This window comes from Salvelinus namaycush, chromosome 18, assembly GCF_016432855.1.
Source record: "Salvelinus namaycush isolate Seneca chromosome 18, SaNama_1.0, whole genome shotgun sequence".
In the NCBI taxonomy this organism is placed as follows: domain Eukaryota; kingdom Metazoa; phylum Chordata; class Actinopteri; order Salmoniformes; family Salmonidae; genus Salvelinus; species Salvelinus namaycush.
The window spans coordinates 13,258,232-13,277,800 of NC_052324.1; the positions used below are offsets into that span (position 1 = coordinate 13,258,232).

General features: G+C 43.7%; 2 protein-coding genes across 2 annotated transcripts in view; one reads left to right on the plus strand and one right to left on the minus strand.

Moving 5' to 3' along the window:
• Positions 1–1,200: 1,200 nt before the first annotated feature.
• Positions 1,201–5,865, minus strand: ela3l (elastase 3 like). Its single transcript, XM_039012746.1, has 8 exons — positions 5,816–5,865; positions 5,491–5,579; positions 5,171–5,268; positions 4,785–4,913; positions 4,347–4,483; positions 3,994–4,139; positions 1,614–1,766; positions 1,201–1,250 (listed from the first exon to the last, which is right to left on the minus strand). Exons 1-8 carry the CDS (start codon positions 5,853–5,855, stop codon positions 1,233–1,235), a joined length of 810 nt encoding a protein of 269 aa, XP_038868674.1. The 5' UTR covers positions 5,856–5,865; the 3' UTR covers positions 1,201–1,232.
• Positions 5,866–7,834: 1,969 nt separating this feature from the next.
• LOC120063553 (GDNF family receptor alpha-2-like) overlaps positions 7,835–19,569 on the plus strand; it is a 105,222-nt gene continuing 93,487 nt past the window's right edge. Inside the window, exon 1 of the mRNA XM_039013910.1 lies at positions 7,835–7,946. Coding sequence (XP_038869838.1) covers positions 7,835–7,946 — 112 coding nt within the window. The remainder of the gene's footprint in view (positions 7,947–19,569) is intronic.

Genomic DNA, 19,569 nt, shown 5'->3' on the forward strand with positions numbered 1-19,569 from the left:
GGCGGCAAGCTGTCCCCCTGTGCTCCTTTCAGAGCATGGGGGGGGTGGGGGAGGGGGAGACAAAGCTCTTTTCAGACCAGACCCCACGTCAGACAAAAGCTGCCCAGATAAAGCTGGCTAGAGACCCCCAGAGCAACAGATTCAAGCAACTATTTTAACAGTACAATCTGGGTTCTGTCCAATGGTCATTAGAATGATTGATTTATGCCAATATTCTTGTAGAATATAATGTTTGATATTCCGCATGGGTTCAGCGTGAAAGAACATAATGTTTGTTTACACATAAACAGTTTAGCTTAAGATTTGACTGACTTTAATTGACCCCTTGATGTGTAGCTTCAAAATATGTTTAAAACTATTGTGTGCATGCATAGACACTGAGAAAACATAATGAGAAATTCAATGTAATTTATGCACGTGTCCATACACGGCATGCACACACACACATACACACATACACGCAAACATACTTGCTGTTTATTGACAGGGAAATTCTTAAATGAGGGAAGATTCATTGACGTGTGCGTCTGTGTCTGTATGACTGTTAATCTGTGAGTGTGTGTTTGTGCACGTACGAGCAAGTGAGTGTGGGCTTGAGGGAGGGAGGGAGAGAGAGAGAGAGAGAGAGAGAGGGAGAGAGAGAGAGAGAGATGGATACTAAAAATGGATTGTAAATTCTAATTTAAACATCATTTTCCCTATAGCCCTCATTCTGTGGCGTTCTCATTCCCAGCCTGTCTGCCAAGTCTGTGTAGTGTAATCACATCAAAAGCAGAAGATGTAGGAAGACTATATGGAGAGCAGAATACATCTGCCTGGCTCACCCATTAATGGAACCCTTCCATTACCAGAATATGTATGACAGCATGAAGTGGAAGACTAGATGTCTATCTTTCTGAAGTGGCGTGAACATACATTTTACACTTCTTAAAACAAGCCCACATTTTATTGGAAGGATATCATCCTCACACATTCTCAAGTAGAATGTCTCAAAACTTATTACTAGGTAAACAGCATGACAAATGGGGAATGCCAAAATGATTGGTCAAGTACTGAATGTATGGAGATACATGTATAGATATATCTCCAGCAAGGGAAACACCTTATGGAAATCCTTTCTCTTTGTCTTGAGTGACTGAGGACATCTTGTGGCATGAACATAAAATACATCACAAAGCCATTTTGCTGAGTCCTTTTTTAAAATTAAACTCAATTCCCCATTCTGCTCCACTTTAGTTGCTCATCATAGCCTGAGAAAATAGACAGACAGAACAGGACAAGTCATTGGTGACATTTCCTGAAAAGGTTTTCCCTCATCATCAGCATCCTGGAAAAACTTTGTATCTCACTTTTGGTGATTTCATTTTTTATATATACACATCAATTGAAAGAAGTCATTCCCCTCCGTGTTCTGTGAACGTTCCATGACTCTAAGACTAAACAACTCATGATAATACATCCATTTGAAAATAAACATTTTTTTTTTGCAATGTCTGAAAAGTCGACATTAACGAGATGTAAGGTTTTTCCAGAATGCCGACGTCATGCTAATTAACACTGTAATGACGTGTGTAAACCTTAGCTCTGTGAGTCATGTGTACGTGTTCTTTTACCTGGTCGATCCAGTCGTTGAAGTTGGAGACGCGGGTGAAGACGGTGGGCTTCTTCACGTAGTTGCAGCCCAGACCAGAAACAAAGCTGGCAATTCCATGGACCTCCCATACTCCCTCTGGGTTCTTGCAGTTCAGGGGCCCACCAGAGTCACCCTATAGGAGAAGAAGAGGGAAGGGATTTAATACTTAACCAAAGACATGCAACAAGGCATAAATATTCACCCCCCTTGGATTTCTTCGCATTTTATTGTGTTACAAAGTGGGATTAAAATTGATTAAATTGTCAATATAAGTCAATGATCTCACAAAATACTTTGTAAATGGAAGAAAAATGTATACATGAGTCAATACATGTTAGAAACACCTTTGGCAGTGATTACAGCTGAGAGTCTCATTGACTAAGTCTCTAAGAACTTTGCACATCTGGATTGTGCAATATTTGCCCATTATTCTTTTCACAATTCTTCAAGCTCTGTCAAGGTGTTGGGGATCATGACTAGACAGCAGTTTTTAAGTCTTGTCATAGATTTTCAAGCAGATTTAAGTCAAAACTGTATTGCCATTGACTATCTTCTTGGTAAGCAACTCCAATATAGATTTGGCCTTTTGTTGTAGGTTATTGTCCGACTGAAAGGTGAATTACTCTCCCAGTGTCTAGTGTAAGGCAGACTGAAGCAGGTTTTTCTCTAGGATTTCACCTGTGCTTAGCTCCATCCTGAAAAACTGTCCAGTCTTTGCCGACATCAAGCATACCCATACCATAATGCAGCCATCACCATGCTTGAAAATAAGGAGGCAGTTACTCAGTGATGTGTTGTGTTGGATTTGCCCCAAAGATAAAACTTTGCATTTAGGACAAGAAGTATATTCCTTTACAATGTAGTTTTGCAATATTACTTTAGTGTCTTGTTGCAGACAAGATGCGCATTTTAGTTATTACATTTCTATTGGTAAACATTTGTAAAATGTTCTTTTCACTTTGACATAATGGAGTATTTTGTGTAGATCAATTTCAATGCCACTTTGTAAATCAACAAAATGTGAAAAAATATCCAAGGTGTGTAAATACTTATGATAACCACTGTATAGACTCCCTATGCATTTATGTGGATATGAAACATTTAATTAAATTTATGTGGGGCTTGGTGTCCACTCAATTGACCACATGGGTGGTCAGAGGCTCGATGGGAGGGTTGCCGCACCCAAGGGCTAGGGGTGTTGAGAAAGATACATCTATTTGAACACTGAAGCTAAAAATAGTATCTCTATGCAAGCATTTTGGATTTGAAATTAAATATTTCTTATGAGGTGACAGTACAGAATGTAACCTTTATTAGAGAGTATTTTCATACATATGTTTTAGAGTTTAGAGATGAATGCATTTTATGTATCTAGTCCCCCTATTTGAAGGTGTCATAAGTATTCACTTAAAGTGTATTAAAGTAGTCAAAAGTTGTAGTATTTATTCCCATATTCCAAGCTTGTGACTCTACGAACTGTTTTGTTTTGTTATGTTATGCCCAATAGAATTAATGCTAAATCATGTATTGTGTCATTTTGGAGTCGCTTGTGTTGTAAATAACAATGGAATTAGTTTCTGAAATCTACTACGTTAATGTGGATGCTACCATAGTTACGGACAATCATGAATGAATTGTGAATAATGATGAGTGAGAAAGAGACACAACATAATCCGAAACACAACCACAACAAACTGCAAATGCATCCAACAAGTTTGTAGTCACAAGCTTGACGTAGTCATTGCGTCCTATGAATATGAGACCAAATACTACATTTTTTGAGTACTTTAATACACTCTAAGTGAATTTGTCCAAATACAAATGGGGGGACTAGATACTGTACAGAAAGTGCTTTCATTTCTAAATGGTGGAACAGATATGTATGAAAATGCTATCAATTAAAAGTAGAAATCAGGTACTATCGCCTCATATGAAGCATTTCCTCTCAAATCCAAAATGCTGGAGTATAGAGCCAAATTAAAACTTTTAGCTTTACTGTACAAAAAAACACGTAGAGGAATGTAATTCACTAATGTGTTACTCTCACACCCCCACTCTCAACACAAACACTAACAGTAACACATAAACACTCACATGTACACAGGCACGCACGCACACACACACACACACACACACACACACACACACACACACACACACACACACACACACACACACACACACACACACACACACACACACACACACACACACACACACACACATAAACAAACAAACAAACAAACAAACAAAAAATACACTCATGCACAAACACATATATCACACACAATACATACTCTCTGTTTCTCTGTCTCTTTCTCCTTTTCTCTCTGCCTCTCACATCCCCCAGGGGTACTCACGTTGCAGCCGGCGACAATGCCATCTCCTCCGGCACACACCATGGTGGTCCTGAGAGCGATGCCCCACCAGTCGGGCTTGGAGCAGGTGGCGTGGTCCACCACGGGCATCAGAGCCTGCTGCAGGTTATCAGCAATGGGGCCTCCGGCTAAAACACACACACATGTCAAACTGCAGCTAGTTACCCTACAGGAACACACATGAAAGTGATCATCAAACACACGCACACACACACACACACACACACACACACACACACACACACACACACACACACACACACACACACACACACACACACACACACACACACACACACACACACACACACACACACACACACACACAGGCTTACTGTAGACCCTTCCCCAGCCAGTGACGTAACAGGGGTACTGGTTGTCCAGCACAGTGCCAGCAGCAGGGATACAGCCAAGCTGCACATGGTCAGTCAGGGTCACATGCTCAGACAACTTGATCAGGGCAATGTCATTTCTGGTCAATCAGAGACAGAGGAGGAACACAGAGAGAGAGACGGTTGTAGAAGGAAAGGATAGACAGGTGATGCCACTGAAAGTCAGCCCAGTTTATATTGTGATGTACTGCAAGTATATAAGTATATAAGGCTACTCATAATGCTCTACATATCCAGTGTTGTTTAGGTAAAGACAAAAAAAAATAGCTTTGCTTTCTTCCATTCGGTGCTGAACCCTTAGCAACCCATCAGATCTGTTTTCTTAGTGTAGCATTCAAGGTTTGTTGTGCTAGACTGTCTATTTGTGGGCCGTACTCTTACCCAAAGGCCACAAAGATGGGGTTCCACTTCTCATGGACAACAAGCTTCTCAGGGATGATAGCCTGGGAGCCTTCCTCAGTCTCAACCAGGTTGTGCTTTCCAACGAACACTCTGTAGGACAGGCTGGGGCTGGGAGGGTTGGAGAAGGTTGAATGCTCAGTGATCACAGCATATATGAGCCGAAAGCTATGTCCCTGTGTGTGTGTGTGTGTGTGTGTGTGTGTGTGTGTGTGTGTGTGTGTGTGTGTGTGTGTGTGTGTGTGTGTGTGTGTGTGTGTGTGTGTGTGTGTGTGTGTGTGTGTGTGTGTGTGTGTGTGAGTGTGCGAAGGTCTTCTTTGGATGTACTGTGTATTTGCGTGTAAATGTGAATGTGTAGCCTCTCTTACTTGATACAGTGCGCAGCGGTCATGACCCAGTTGGTAGCAATCAAAGATCCACCACAGGTGTGTCTCCACTCACCGTCCCTCTCATACTGCAGAGAGATCTGGAGAGAAAGAAAAAAATGAAAGAAAAAAAGAGATTAAAAAAGAAAGAAAGAAAGAAAGAGAGAGAGAGTGAGAAATACTGAGGTTGGATAGAACGAGTTACTCATACAGATACATAAGATGTGTGAAGAACGACCTATGGTCAAAAGTGACCTATATAAATGCAATCCAGTATTATAATCATTGTACATAGAGAGAGGGAGATAAGGGTGTCAGTGTACCTGCCAGGGCCAGCTGTGGGGCTTGGCGTCCACTCCATTGACCACACGGGTGGTCAGAGGCTCAATGGGAGGGGTGCCGCACCCAAAGGCTAGGGGGGTAGACAGAGAGACAATCAGGGTCAGGTCTTTCTCTCTAACTCAGATGTCACCAACTCTGGTCCTGGAGAGCTACAGTGCACGTTATTCTGGACTAACAGTCTGGACTAATAGTTGAATCAGGTGTATCAGTGTTGTGCTCGAGCAAAAGCCTGCACACCCTTCAGCTTTCCAGGACTGCAGTTGGAGTCTCTGTCTGATGTCCACACACATAGAGGCTGACACTTACCGCAAGCGATGAGCACTGAGGCCAGAACAATGGGAATCATGTTGATTGATACGTCGTCTGCTTGGCGACAGCATGGCACATCCTACTTTAAACCCTAGTCCTCAGGGACGCCCCGCCCATCTTGATTACACACACTTTCTCATTGGTCCTCCATGACCGCTGTGGATGATAGAGAAGAAATTAGAAACTGCCAACCAATGGTTGGGGGGCCTGATCGCCGGCAGACTGCGACAACAGGTGTGTTTCCTAGAACAATTCACATGGCCTTCACCTTAATTTCCACTCACCTTTCACCAATGTATGTGTATTTCTACATTTCTCAGATACACTAGAATCTGGACATAAACTGTAAGCAATAGAGCTTCACCTAGTTCCTAACATATTGCCTAGTATTATACAGTAGTGAGAAAGGGAGTGAACAATGCCACAGTCTCTGAACCCATAGCCCACAAACTCTTCCTCTGGATTGGCCCAGTGAGTTACATATGATCCATGGGAATTCAGCACCTGTAAGACAGTTCGAGAGTAACCTGTAGTTTACAGAATAAACCCCACTTATGGCAGTTATTAAGCCAAATATTTATTAGTATTACACATATGCAAATATTAAGCATATTGCATGTCAGACATGGATGAAAAGTCCCCTGGTAATTTCAAAGACATAGCTATGGCAAGGAACAGAGGGCGGTACAACAGAACATAAATAAATCCTCATTAATTTGTTTTACGCACATTAATATATTATACTATTCAGTCAATGTTTTAAAGGGATAGTTTGAGATTTTGGCATTTAAGTCCTTTTTTTCTAGTTACCCAGAGTCAGATGAACTCATGGATACCATTTGAATGTCTCTGCGTGCTGTTTGAAGGAAGTTGAAGGTAAATTCTGTATGCTAGCTGATCGCATAGACTTCCAGTCATTGCGCTACAGCTAGTTAGCAATCGCTCCAGAAACTACCTTAAACTTCAGTCAAACTGCACGCAGAGACACAAATTGTATCTATGAGTTCATCGAACTATCTCTTTAAATCAAAAAGACCAAGACACTTTTATCAGAGAGTTGCAGTTAAAACGCCTGTATTGAATTGGCATCTCTATGTAGTCAAGTTAAAAACAAGGCAAACAAATTGTCTGTGTGTGTTTTTTATCATAGCCGGGACTTGTCAGAGACAGTGTCAGCCACAGTGTTAGAGGGTGGCCTCAGCACAGTTCCACGGTTCAAAGGTCGTCTCATACTGTTTAAATCCCAGTCAGTCAGTGTGCCTAGAAGCATACACAGGACAACTGGCATGGTGGTGTCCGACTCTTCACAGTAGTAGCCTATTTCTACATTTTAGTTGGTCTGTGTCTTTCTATAGCAAAGCCAGGTGAAAAATTGCACCAGCCATGAGCAGCACAAAAGAAACTCAACGAAGACAATGGTAAAGTCATCGCATACAGTATGTATGTGTGTTTGTGTGTAGCATGCAGATGTAACCCATCGTGCAATGACGTCACAGTCTCTGAGACCTGAAGTAGTGTAGACTTCAGGACAAAATGTTGATGTGAACACATGATCAAACCCTGTGTGCGTTGATTGACTGGCTGGATGACCTATTTCTTCCGCCAAACAAGTAAAAATGTAATCTATGACGTGTGATATCTGAAAGTTGAACATTTGTCTTTTCTCATCTGCCATCAGCATCTAAGAAGAAATGCTCCTTGGTCACGGGGCTGGAGGGCATTGGCCCCCTGGTGTGTTCTGTAGAGGAGACCCCCAAGCCCACCACCACGGTGATCAAGGGTAATATCCTGGATCCTGCGGAATGGGCCTGGAAAGTTTGAGTTTGGCAAAGACAAGTATAAAATAAACGTACACTCAAGACATACAGTGCACAGTGCACACACACACAGAAGGAACATGGTGCAAGCACAAAGACACTTACGCCCATATACATACTTGTATGTGGAGCACACACACCAAATACAAACCCATTTGTCTTTGTCTCTCTCCTCAGCTACAACCACTGGTTTGATGGCATGACCTTGATACACCGCTTCCACATCCGTGACGGTGAGGTGACCTATAGCATCCGCTTCCTGCACAGCGACTCCTACGTGCGTGGTTCTGAGGAAGATTTCATCGTGGTGTGTGAGTTTAGAACCATGGCTATGCCTGACTGCTGAAAGAACATCTTTGCTTCATTCTTTTCCCAATTCAATATTGTGTGCAGTAGGGGAGAGTGGGGTAAGTTGAATTGTGTTTGGGAAATAAAGATAGACTTGGTTTTAATAATGTCGTGGTAATATTTCATTCAGTACAGACATTTTCTTAATCTGACCCGCGGCTCAAATTGTGGGAAGAGACTACTTTTTTGGGACAAGCTACGTTTTCAAAACTGTAAATGTTTAAATTCATTCTGATTATTTCCAGGGATATACAACATCCTGAAATATATGTAGATATGTTTATTAGAAATAATACTATATTTCCCTTGACGGAGTGATGCAGAATGTAAAAAAATTGCTCACCCCACTCTCCCCTACGTTCCCCATTTTTCTGGTTGTGGCTTGCGGCCTTGGTGAGTGCTGTTGACTGTATGTATTGTCTTGCTCACAGGTTGGGCGGCCACTGGGCGGTTAGGTATGACTCCTTTGGTGGGAAGTGGGAAAAAACGCAGCTCATCTGTGGCAGGCTACGTGAATAACGAGATACTCTTCCACCTGTAATAATTGATTTGGATTTATACGTTTACAGTACACTTCACTCAACTCTGACTCATGCCCCACCACTACAGAGTTTAGTTCGCTTCTTAGCTAGCTGTTAAAGGCGTTAGTGTTATTAGCCTATTTAGCACTAACCTGGTAATCTGCCTCAACCACGATGGATATCAGAAATCAAACCACCAAGGACGCCGCCAAGCCCAGCAGTTCACTGGAACCTATGATCACTTGGCTACAAAGCTGATGCCTGCTGGACTGTCCATTAATCACGTTAATCCATTTAGTTTATTTTGTTTATCTGTCGGCCCCAGCCTCAGGCCCTGTGTGTAGTTAACTGACCCTCTCTGCCCATTCATCGTCATTTTACCTGTTGTTGTTGTCTTAGCTGATTAGCTGTTGTTGTCTTACCCGTTGTTGTCTTAGCTAGCTCTCCCAATCAACACCTGTGATTGCTTTATGCCTCGCTTTATGTCTCTCTCTAATGTCAATATGCCTTGTATACTGTTGTTTAGGATAGTTATCATTGTTTTAGTTTACTGCGGAGCCCCTAGTCCCACTCAACATGCCTCAGACACCTCTTTTGTCCCACCTCCCACACATACGGTGACCTCACCCAGCATAACTAGTGCGTCCAGAGATGCAACCTCTCTTATCGTCACTCAATGCCTAGGTTTACCTCCACTTTACCCGCACCCTACCATACCCCTGTCTGTACATTACGCCCTGAATCTATCCTACCACGCCCAGAAATCTGCTCCTTTCATTCTCTGTCCCCAACGCACTATACGACCAGTTTTGATAGCCTTTAGCCGTACCCTCATCCTACTCCTCCTCCTCCTCACCTAAAGATTGGAAAACTGCCGCGGTCATCCCCCTCTTCAAAGGGGGTGTCACTCTAGACCCAAACTGTTACAGACCTATATCCATCCTGCCCTGCCTTTCTAAAGTCTTCGAAAGAAAAGTAATAAACAGATCACCGACCATTTCGAATCCCACCGTACCTTCTACGCTGTGCAATCCGGATTCCGAGCTGGTCATGGGTGCACCTCATCCATGCTGAAGGTACTAAACGATATCATAACCGCCATAGATAAAAGACAGTACCGTGCAGCCGTCTTCATCGACCTGGCCAAGGCTTTCAACTCTGTCAATCACCATATTCTTATTGGCAGACTCAACAGCCTTGGTTTCTCAAATGACTGCCTCGCCTGGTTCACCAACTACTTCTCAGATAGAGTTCAGTGTGTCAAATTGGAGGACCTGTTGTCCGGACCTCTGGCAGTCTCTATGGGGGTACCACAGGCTTCAATTCTCGGGCCGACTCTTTTCTCTGTATACATCAATGATGTCGCTCTTGCTGCGGATGATTCCCTGATCCACCTCTACGCAGACGACACCATTCTGTATACATCTGGCCCTTTTTTTGGACACTGGGTTAACAAACCTCCAAACGAGCTTCAATGCCATACAACATTCCTTCCGTGGCCTCCAACTGCTCTTAAACGCTAGTAAAACTAAATGCATGCTTTTCAACCGATTGCTGCCCACACCCCGCCCGCCCAACTAGCATCACTATTCTGGACGGTTCTGACTTAGAATATGTGGACAACTACAAATACCTAGGTGTCTGGCTAGACTGTAAACTCTCCTTCCAGACTCATATTAAACATCTCCAATCTAGAATCGGCTTCCTATTTCGCAACAAAGCATCCTTCACTCATGCCGCCAAACATACCCTCGTAAAACTGACGATCCTACCAATCCTCGACTTCGGCGATGTCATTTACAAAATAGCCTCCAACACTCTACTCAGCAAACTGGATGCAGTCTATTACAGTGCCATCCGTTTTGTCACCAAAGCCCCATATACCACCCACCACTGCGACCTGTATGCTCTCGTCAGCAGGCCCTCGCTACATATTTGTTGCCAGACCCACTGGCTCCAAGTCATCTATAAGTCTTTGCTATTTAAAGCTCCACCTTATCTCAGCTCACTGGTCACGATAACAACACCCACCCGTAGCACGCGCTCCAGCAGGTATATCTCACTGGTCATCCCCAAAGCCAACACCTCCTTTGGCCGCCTTTACTTCCAGTTCTCTGCTGCCAATGACTTGAACAAATTGCAAAAATCGCTGAAGTTGGAGACTTATATCTCCCTCACTAACTTTAAACATCAGCTATCTGAGCAGCTAACCGATCACTGCACATGTACACAGCCCATCTGTAAATAGCCCATCCAATCTACCTACCTCATCCCCATATTGTTTTTATTTACTTTTTTGCTCTTTTGCACACCAGTATTTTTACTTGCACATCATCATCTGCACATCTATCACTCCGGTGTTAATTTGCTAAATTGTAATTACTTACAATGCTACTATGGCCTATTTATTGCCTTACCTCCTCACGCCATTTGCACACTCTGTATATAGACTTTTTTCTATTGTGTTATTGACTGTACGTTTGTTTATTCCATGTGTAACTCTGTGTTGTTGTTTGTGGCACACTGCTTTGCTTTTTTGCCAGGTCGCAGAGGTAAATGAGAACTTGTTCTCAACTGGCCTACCTGGTAAAGGTGAAATAAAAGAAATAAAAAAACATTGATTACATGGGTGGGTTGAATTTGTGCCATATCGCAATGTGTTGCAGAACTCATGAGCTGCTTGATTTTGCATGTTTGAAGCCTATAGGCCTATTTATTTGTCAAGAGAGCTGTGGATGGCTGCATCTCACTTTAGTAGGCTGTAGGCTATGTTTTGGTTATTTGCATTCGCCTTTTGTTTACTGTGTTTGTTTGTTCTTAATGTAACTAGCCTAAATATAGATTGTGTAATGTCTTTATCGATCTGATATTTTGTTTATAGGCCTATAGTAGGCCTCCCGCTGTTTTGTTCTGTTCACATTCATTCGTTTGCATTCACAGTTGTGTCGGTATTCTAAGCCAAACTGCTATTCAATATTTTAGTTTTGCATGAATAACTAGGCTACTACTTTCAGCATTTAGTTCGCATTATTTTAGTAAAACAGCTATGTGTACGGCTGAATTCACATAGGCTTTTTGCAATAGGAGAATTACACTATCTGTCTTGTAGCCTATATTCATTGCCAAATAAGCCTTACTTTACTGTGTCGGGCACAGTCCATTGTGCTGATGCAGCACAGTGGAGATGGGTACAAATCTTGTGCCTAGCTGTCACTTCAAAAGCGCTCAATGGTCTTGGAGTCTTGGCATTTGAAGTTTAAGTTTATTGTGGGATAGTGTGATATACAGTGCATTCGGAATGTATTCAGACCCCTAAAATTTTTCCACATTTTGTTACATTACAGCCTTATTCTAAGATAGATTAAATCGTTTTTTCCCCCTCATCAATCTACACACAATACCCTATAATTGCAAAGCAAAAACAGGTTTTTAGACACAGAGGGTAGTGCGTACGGCCCAGTACATCACTGGGGCTAAGCTGCCTGCCATCCAGGACCTCTACACCAGGCGGTGTCAGAGGAAGGCCCTAAAAATTGTCAAAGACCCCAGCCACCCCAGTCATAGACTGGTCTCTCTACTACCGCATGGCAAGCGGTACCGGAGTGCCAAGTCTAGGACAAAAAGGCTTCTCAACAGTTTTTACCCCCAAGCCATAAGACTCCTGAACGGGTAATCAAATGGCTACCCGGACTATTTACATTGTGTGTGTAACGGATGTGAAATGGCTAGCTAGTTAGCGGGTACGCGCTACTAGCGTTTCAATCAGTTACGTCACTTGCTCTGAAACCTAGAAGTAGTGTTGCACCTTGCTCTGCAAGGGCCGTGGCCTTTGTGGAGCGATGGGTAACGATGCTTCGTGGGCGACCGTTGTTGATGTGTGCAGAGGGTCCCTGGTTCGCGCCCGAGGTCGGGGCGAGGGGACGGTTTAAAGTTATACTATTACATTGATGCTGTTGACCCGGATCACTGGTTGCTGCGGAAAAGGAGGAGGTTGAAAGGGGGGTGAGTGTAACGGATGTGAAATGGCTAGCTAGTTAGCGGGTACGCGCTACTAGCGTTTCAATCAGTTACGTCACTTGCTCTGAAACCTAGAAGTAGTGTTGCACCTTGCTCTGCAAGGGCCGTGGCCTTTGTGGAGCGATGGGTAACGATGCTTCGCCCGTGTCGGGGCGAGGGGACGGTTTAAAGTTATACTGTTACATGTGCCCCCCCCCAACCCCTCTTTTTACGCTGCTGCTACTCTCTGTTTATCATATTTGCATTGTCACTTTAACTATACATTCATGTACATACTACCTCAATTGGGCCGACCAGCCAGTGCTCCCGCACAGTGGCTAACCGAGCTATCTGCATTGTGTCCCGCCACCCGCCACCCACCACCCGCCAACCCCTCTTTTACGCTACTACTACTCTCTGTTCATCATATATACATAGTCACTTTAACCATATCTACATGTACATACTACCTCAATCAGCCTGACTAACTGGTGTCTGTATGTAGCCTCGCTACTTTTATAGCCTCGCTACTGTATATAGCCTGTCTTTTTACTGTTGTTTTATTTCTTTACCTACCTTTTGTTCACCAAATACCCTTTTTGCACTATTGGTTAGAGCCTGTAAGTAAGCATTTCACTGTAAGGTCTACACCTGTTGTATTCAGTGCACGTGACAAATAAACTTTGATTTGATTTGATTTCTGCAAAGGGCATTCAGAGACTTGTCCCGAAGCCACTCCTGCATTGTCTTGGCGGTGTGCTTAGGTTCGTTGTTCTGTTGGAAGATGAACCTTTGCCTCAGTCCTCAGCGCTCTGGAGCAGGTTTTCGTCAAGGATCTCTCTAAACTTTGCTCCGTTCATCTTTCCCTCAATCCTGACTAGTCTCCCAACTGGAGCTGAAAAATATCCCCACAGCATGATGCTACCAAGACCACGATTCACTGTAGAGATGGTGCCAGGTTTCCTAGACGTGATTTTTTTTTTTTGATTTTACATTCAGGCCAAAGCATCTTGTTTCTCATGGTCTGAGAGTCCTTTTTGTGCCTTTTGGCAACCTCAAAGCGGGCTGTCATGTGCAATTCCTTCGACATAATTTGAAAAGGCACACACCTGTCTATATAAGGTCACACAGTTGACAGTGCATGTCAGAGCAAAAACCAAGCAATGAGGTCGAAGGTATTGTCCGTAGCGCTCCGAGACAGGATTGTTTCAAGGCACAGATCTGGGGAAGGGTAGCAAAACAAATCGTCAGCATTGAAGATCCCCAAGAACACAGTGGCCTCCATCATTCTTAAATGAAAGTAGTTTAGAACCACCAAGACTCTTCCTAGAGCTGGCCTCCCGGCCAAACTGAGCAATCGGGGGAGAAGGGCCTTGGTCAGGGAGGTAACCAAGAACCCGACAGAGCTCCAGTTCCTCTGTGGCGATGTGAGAAACTTCCAGAAGGACAACCATCTCTGCAGCACTCCACCAATCAGGCCTTTATGGTAGAGGGGCCAGACAGAAGCCACTCCTCAGTAAAAGGCACATGACAGCCTGCTTGGAGTTTGCCAAAAGGCAGCTAAAGGACTCTCAGACCATGAGAAACAAGATGTGATGAAACCAACATTGAACTCTTTCACCTGAATGCCAAGCGTCACATCTGGAGGAAACCTGGCATCCCTAAAGTGAAGCATGGTGGTGGCAGCATCATGCTGTGGGGATGTTTTTCAGTGGCAGGGACTGGGGGACTGGGGGAGTCAGGATCAAGGGAAAGATGAGATTCTTGATGAAAACCTGCTCCAGAGCGCTCAGGACCTCAGACTGGGGCAAACGTTCACCTTCCAACAGGACAACGACACTAAGCACACAGCCAAGATAATGCAGGAGTGGCTTCAGGACAAGTCTCTGAATGTCCTTGAGTGGCTCAGCCAGGGGCCAGAGTTGAACCCGATCGAACATCTCTGGAGAGACCTGAAAATAGCTCTGCAGCGATGCTCCCCATCCAACCTGACAGAGCTTGAGAGGATCTGCAGAGAAGAATGGGAGACTCCCCATATACTGGTGTGCCAAGCTCGTAGTGTCATACCCAAGAAGACTCAAGGTTGTAATCGCTGCCAAAGGTGCTTCAACACAGAACTGAGTAAAGGGTCTGAATACTTATGTAAATGTGATATTTCTAAAAACCTGTTTTTGCTTTGTCATTATGGGGTATGATGTGTAGATTTATGAGGGATAAAACTTTTTTTTTTTTAAATTTAGACTAAGGCTTTAACGTAACAAAATGTGAAAAAAGTCAAGAGCTGTCTTTGAATACTCATACTAACCGCACTACCGTAATATTAGTGATGTTAATTGAGTATATAGTATGCTTATTGGTCATAGTATGGATACAGTTAGTATGCCAAAAGTTCCCGTGTGTCGTACTAAATTCGCCCAAAAATAAAATAAATAAAAATTTTACGAAATATTCATGCAGTAGACACTATTTCTGTGCTTTTACGGCCCATAATGCAATTCTTTCCGAAAATGGGCGTGGCTTCACAACCTTTTCAGATTTGAAGAAAATGGTGGAAAATATGCAGCAGAAGTGCAACAAAAGAGGATACAAATTCATTGCTTTAACTAATTATGAAACATTTTAAGAAAATGTTGAACAATGTAATAAAGTAAGGACTTTTCATATAAGTGACACGTTATGTTGGCTGACAATTTGTTAGCTACGCTATCCTTACAAACCACATAGCATTACAGCATTAGGTATCAGGACATGGTAAGACCCAGATGCAGACTATGTCGAAGTAACAATGTTAATTACTGCAACAGAGGTAAAGGTACAGGACGGCAGGCAGGCTCAGGGTCACACAACCGAAATCGTAAAATGTTTAGCTAGTCATTTGTTATGCTAACAAGCTAGCAAGAGGTTGAATATCAACAGCATCATGTCACGCCCTGACCTTAGTTCCTTTCTTATGTCTCTATTTTGGTTTGGTCAGGGCGTGAGTTGGGGTGGGCATTCTATGTTTTTTCTATGTTTTCTATTTCTATGTGTTTGGCCTGGTATGGTTCCCAATCAGAGGTAGCTGTCTATCGTTGTCTCTGATTGAGAACCATACTTAGGTAGCCTGTTCCCACCTGTGTTTGTGGTTAGTTGTTTCCTGTTTTGTGTTTGCACCTTTCAGAACTGTTTCGGTCGTTCTCTTTGTTATTTTCGTTATTTCAGTGTTCATTAAATAAATATGGACACGTACCACGCTGCACCTTGGTCCTCTCCTTCCAACAGCCGTTACAGAACTACCCACCACCAAAGGACAAAGCAGCGTGGTAGGAAGTAGCAGCAATTGATGGACTCCTGGACATGGGAGGAAATCTTGGACGGAAAGGGACCCTGGGCACAGCCGGGAGAGTATCGCCGCCCTAAAGAGGAGCTGGAGGCAGCCAAAGCGGAGCGGCGACGCTACGAGGAGTTAGCTTGAGGAGAGGTGCACGAGAGGCACCCCCAGAATTTTTTTGGGGGGGGGTGGCACACGGGGAGATTGGCGGAGTCAGGTAGGAGACCTGAGCCAACTCCCCGTGGAGCGTCGTACTGGTCAGGCACTGTGTTATGCGGTGGAGGGCACGGTGTCTCCAGTACATGTTCATGCGCTACATCGCAGCTCCTCGCATCGGCCGGGCTAGAGTGGGCATCGAGCCAGGACGGGGTTCAGTCCAGAGCTGCCAGAGTCTCCCTCCTGTCCGGAGCTGCCAGAGTCTCCCTCTTGTCCGGAGCTGCCAGAGTCTCCCTCCTGTCCGGAGCTGCCAGAGTCTCCCTCCTGTCCGGAGCTGCCAGAGTCGCCCTCCTGTCCGGGGCCCACTGCAAGGGTCCCTAGTCCGGGGTCGGCGGTGAGGGTCCCCGCTCTAGAGGCACCACCTAAGTGGGCCAAGCCAGAGGTGGAGCGGGGTCTACGTCCCACACCAGAGCCGCCACCGCGGTGAAATGCCCACCCAGACCCTCCCCTATAGTTTCAGGTTTTGCGGCCGGAGTCCGCACCTTTGGGTGGGGGTACTGTCACGCCCTGACCTTAGTTCCTTTTTTATGTCTATATTTTGGTTTGGTCAGGGCGTGAGTTGGGGTGGGCATTCTATGTTTTTTCTAAATAAATATGGACACGTACCCGCTGCACCTTGGTCCTCTCCTTCCAACAGCCGTTACACATCAGCTTCCGGTAGACAGGCAAAGCTCTACCGTTCATTTACAGTATACTAAAATGAACTAATAGCATATAGATGTAGTATATGCTCATTAATTATGTAGTATACAGTATGTTAGTATGAGTATTCGAACACAGCTAAGGTGTCTGAATACTTTTCCGAATGCACTGTATGTCAGTCTGTAACCTGCTCTGTGAGTAAAATGATGTTGCTGACTGACTGTGGTGTTTTTTTTATTAACTGTAGATCTTGGACAAAATCTTGGGCAGGATTTTCCACTCATTTAGTATTCAAAATCAGTGTCGACTTTTTGATCAATTATTTCTGTGTTTGTATTTTTTAAGGATCCAGCAGATACTCTTCCTGGGGTTCAAACAAATTAAGGGAAAAAAAAAAAAAAACTGTACATATAACATTACTACACCACTACATATCTACAATACAACATTTATAATACCACCGTACATACAGTATGTGTGTGTAGAGTGTGTGTGCTGGTGTGTGCGTATGCTAGTGTATGCCTGTGAGTGTGTGTCTCCTCACAGTCCACATTGTTCAATAAGGTGTTGTTGTATTCTGTTTTTTATATCTGATTTTACTGCTTGCATGAGTTACTTGATGTGGAATAGAGTTCCATGTAGTCATGGCTCTGTGTAGTACTATGCCATTTCCAGAGTCAATACCTCTCACAATGACAAGTAGTGATGCAGTCAATCTCTCCTCCACTTTGAGCCAGGAGAGATTGACATGCATGTCATTGATGTTGGCTCGCTGTGTACATTTAAGGGCCAGACGTGCTGCCCTGTTCTGAGCCAATTGCAATTTGCCTATGTCCATATTTGTGGCACTTGACAATATCACTAGACAGTAGTCCAAGTGCAACAAAACTAGAGCCTGTAGGACTTGTTTTGTTGATAGCAAAGTCAAGACAGCAGACCAGCGCTTTATTACGGACAGACTCCCCATCTTAAATACTGTTGCATCAATATGTTTTGACCATGACAGTTTACAATCCAGGGTTACATCAAGCAGTTTAGTCTCCTCAATTTCCTAAATTATGGGAGCCGGCCAGGCAGAGACAGCAAGGGTGGTTCATCCCTCCAGTGCCTTGCCATTCGCCTTCGCAACCCCTGGGCCAGACTACACTCAATCATAGGACCTACTGATGAGATGAGTCTTCAGTAAAGACTTAAAGGTTGAGACCGAGTCTGCATCTCTCACATGGATAGGCAGACCATTCCATAAAAATGTTGCTCAATAGGAGAAAGCCCTGCCTCTAGCTGTTTGCTTAGATATTCTTGGGACAATAAGGAGGCCTGCGCCTTGTGACCGTAGCGTACTTGTAGGTATATACGGCAGAACCAAATCGGAGAGATAGGTAGGAGCAAGTCCATGTAATGCTTTGTAGGTTAGCAGTAAGCGCTATTGTTAGCAAGCGCTATTGAATAGAGCTCGAACTCTCAATACTAAGTTGAGACCCCGACTGAGGTTGGACGCGGGGCTCTAAACGGTTACTTATGTCGCTTAGTGGCTAAGCCTGGCCCTGTTCGACTGAGGTCATCTGTTTTCTCATCGACTGAAACAGATTAAATTGTTACAATACAATTGGAGAATGCATTGCAATTGAACCTTCGCTAAGCCCCACACTCCTTGGTTACTGTTCAACCTCGGACAACATTTTCCTGGGAACCACAATTCCTCATTCAACCACTGGCGAAATCCCCTCACAAAGATCTCAAACTGTGTTTTTGATACCTAATGACATTAAACACGACTACCCCTTGCTAATCAGGAGACTCTCGGGTATGTTGTGGTGGACTGTCACGGGAACCTGGTAAAATTATGTTTCTAGTGTGGCTTGTTAGCATGCAGTCGAAGCTACTAACCACTTTTAGAGCTAACTAGTGCTCTCAAATCTTATCCTGATGTCGACAGCAGGAGAGAGTTGTATTCATAACATGGGTAACTTAGCTAGCTAACATACATTTTGAGAAAACAAGTCATTTTAAGTGGCTAGCTAGCTAGATAGCAATAGCAACATTGGGTGAGACTGAGCAACATCAATGAGACTGAGAGCTAGCTAACCAGCTGAAGTTGCAAACAACGTAACTAAATACTCCCAACAGGCTCTGCATTCCCGGAGTCACAGTAGGTAGCATTTACCCCTGGTGCACTGTTAAATTATTTAGCCATTTAAACAATGTATTTTTAGAAGAAAACGTAGTTTTGCCATGCCCTCACTGGCTTTCATGCGTTTGAAACGTGAGCTTGTACGAGGTGTCGGACACGACGATAGTTGCTATTCATTGGAGCGCTGTGATTGGTTGCCCAAAGATCTGGGGCAGGGCTTGGGGAAGAGTCAAATTGATTTATACTCTGAGTCATTATTCACGTCATAAACAAGTAGTCCCCTGAACAATGGCCACCATGGGGGAAACAATTGCCGTTCGCCATCTGCGCCCGTTTAGCACAGCCTAGATTTACATAGTTATTTATTCTAAACAAAAACCAATTTGGGATTCTCATACCCTTACAATGTTGTTTTGATTATTGCTTGAACAGTCGTTAAGATTACATTTGGTTAAGATCTTTGCAAAATACCCTTTTTGGATGCAGTAGTTGTTAGCTAGAATGCTAACGCTCATTGACATAGGCTCTAGCAAAGTTTGCTAAAAGGCATTTTTATTGGTTGAAGTTTAAGTGTTTTTTAAGTATAATGCACTTGACTGGCGATGATGACACAAACATTATATTAAGCAGGACATTCATACGAGCCTTACAATCCAATTATAATCCAAAGTAGTGTGAAAGGCACTCATAAACAACATGTAAATGGTGGCTTTTTTTCTTGACAGTCTATGAGAAATCCCCTGTGTTGTGAATACCGACTCGGACTATAT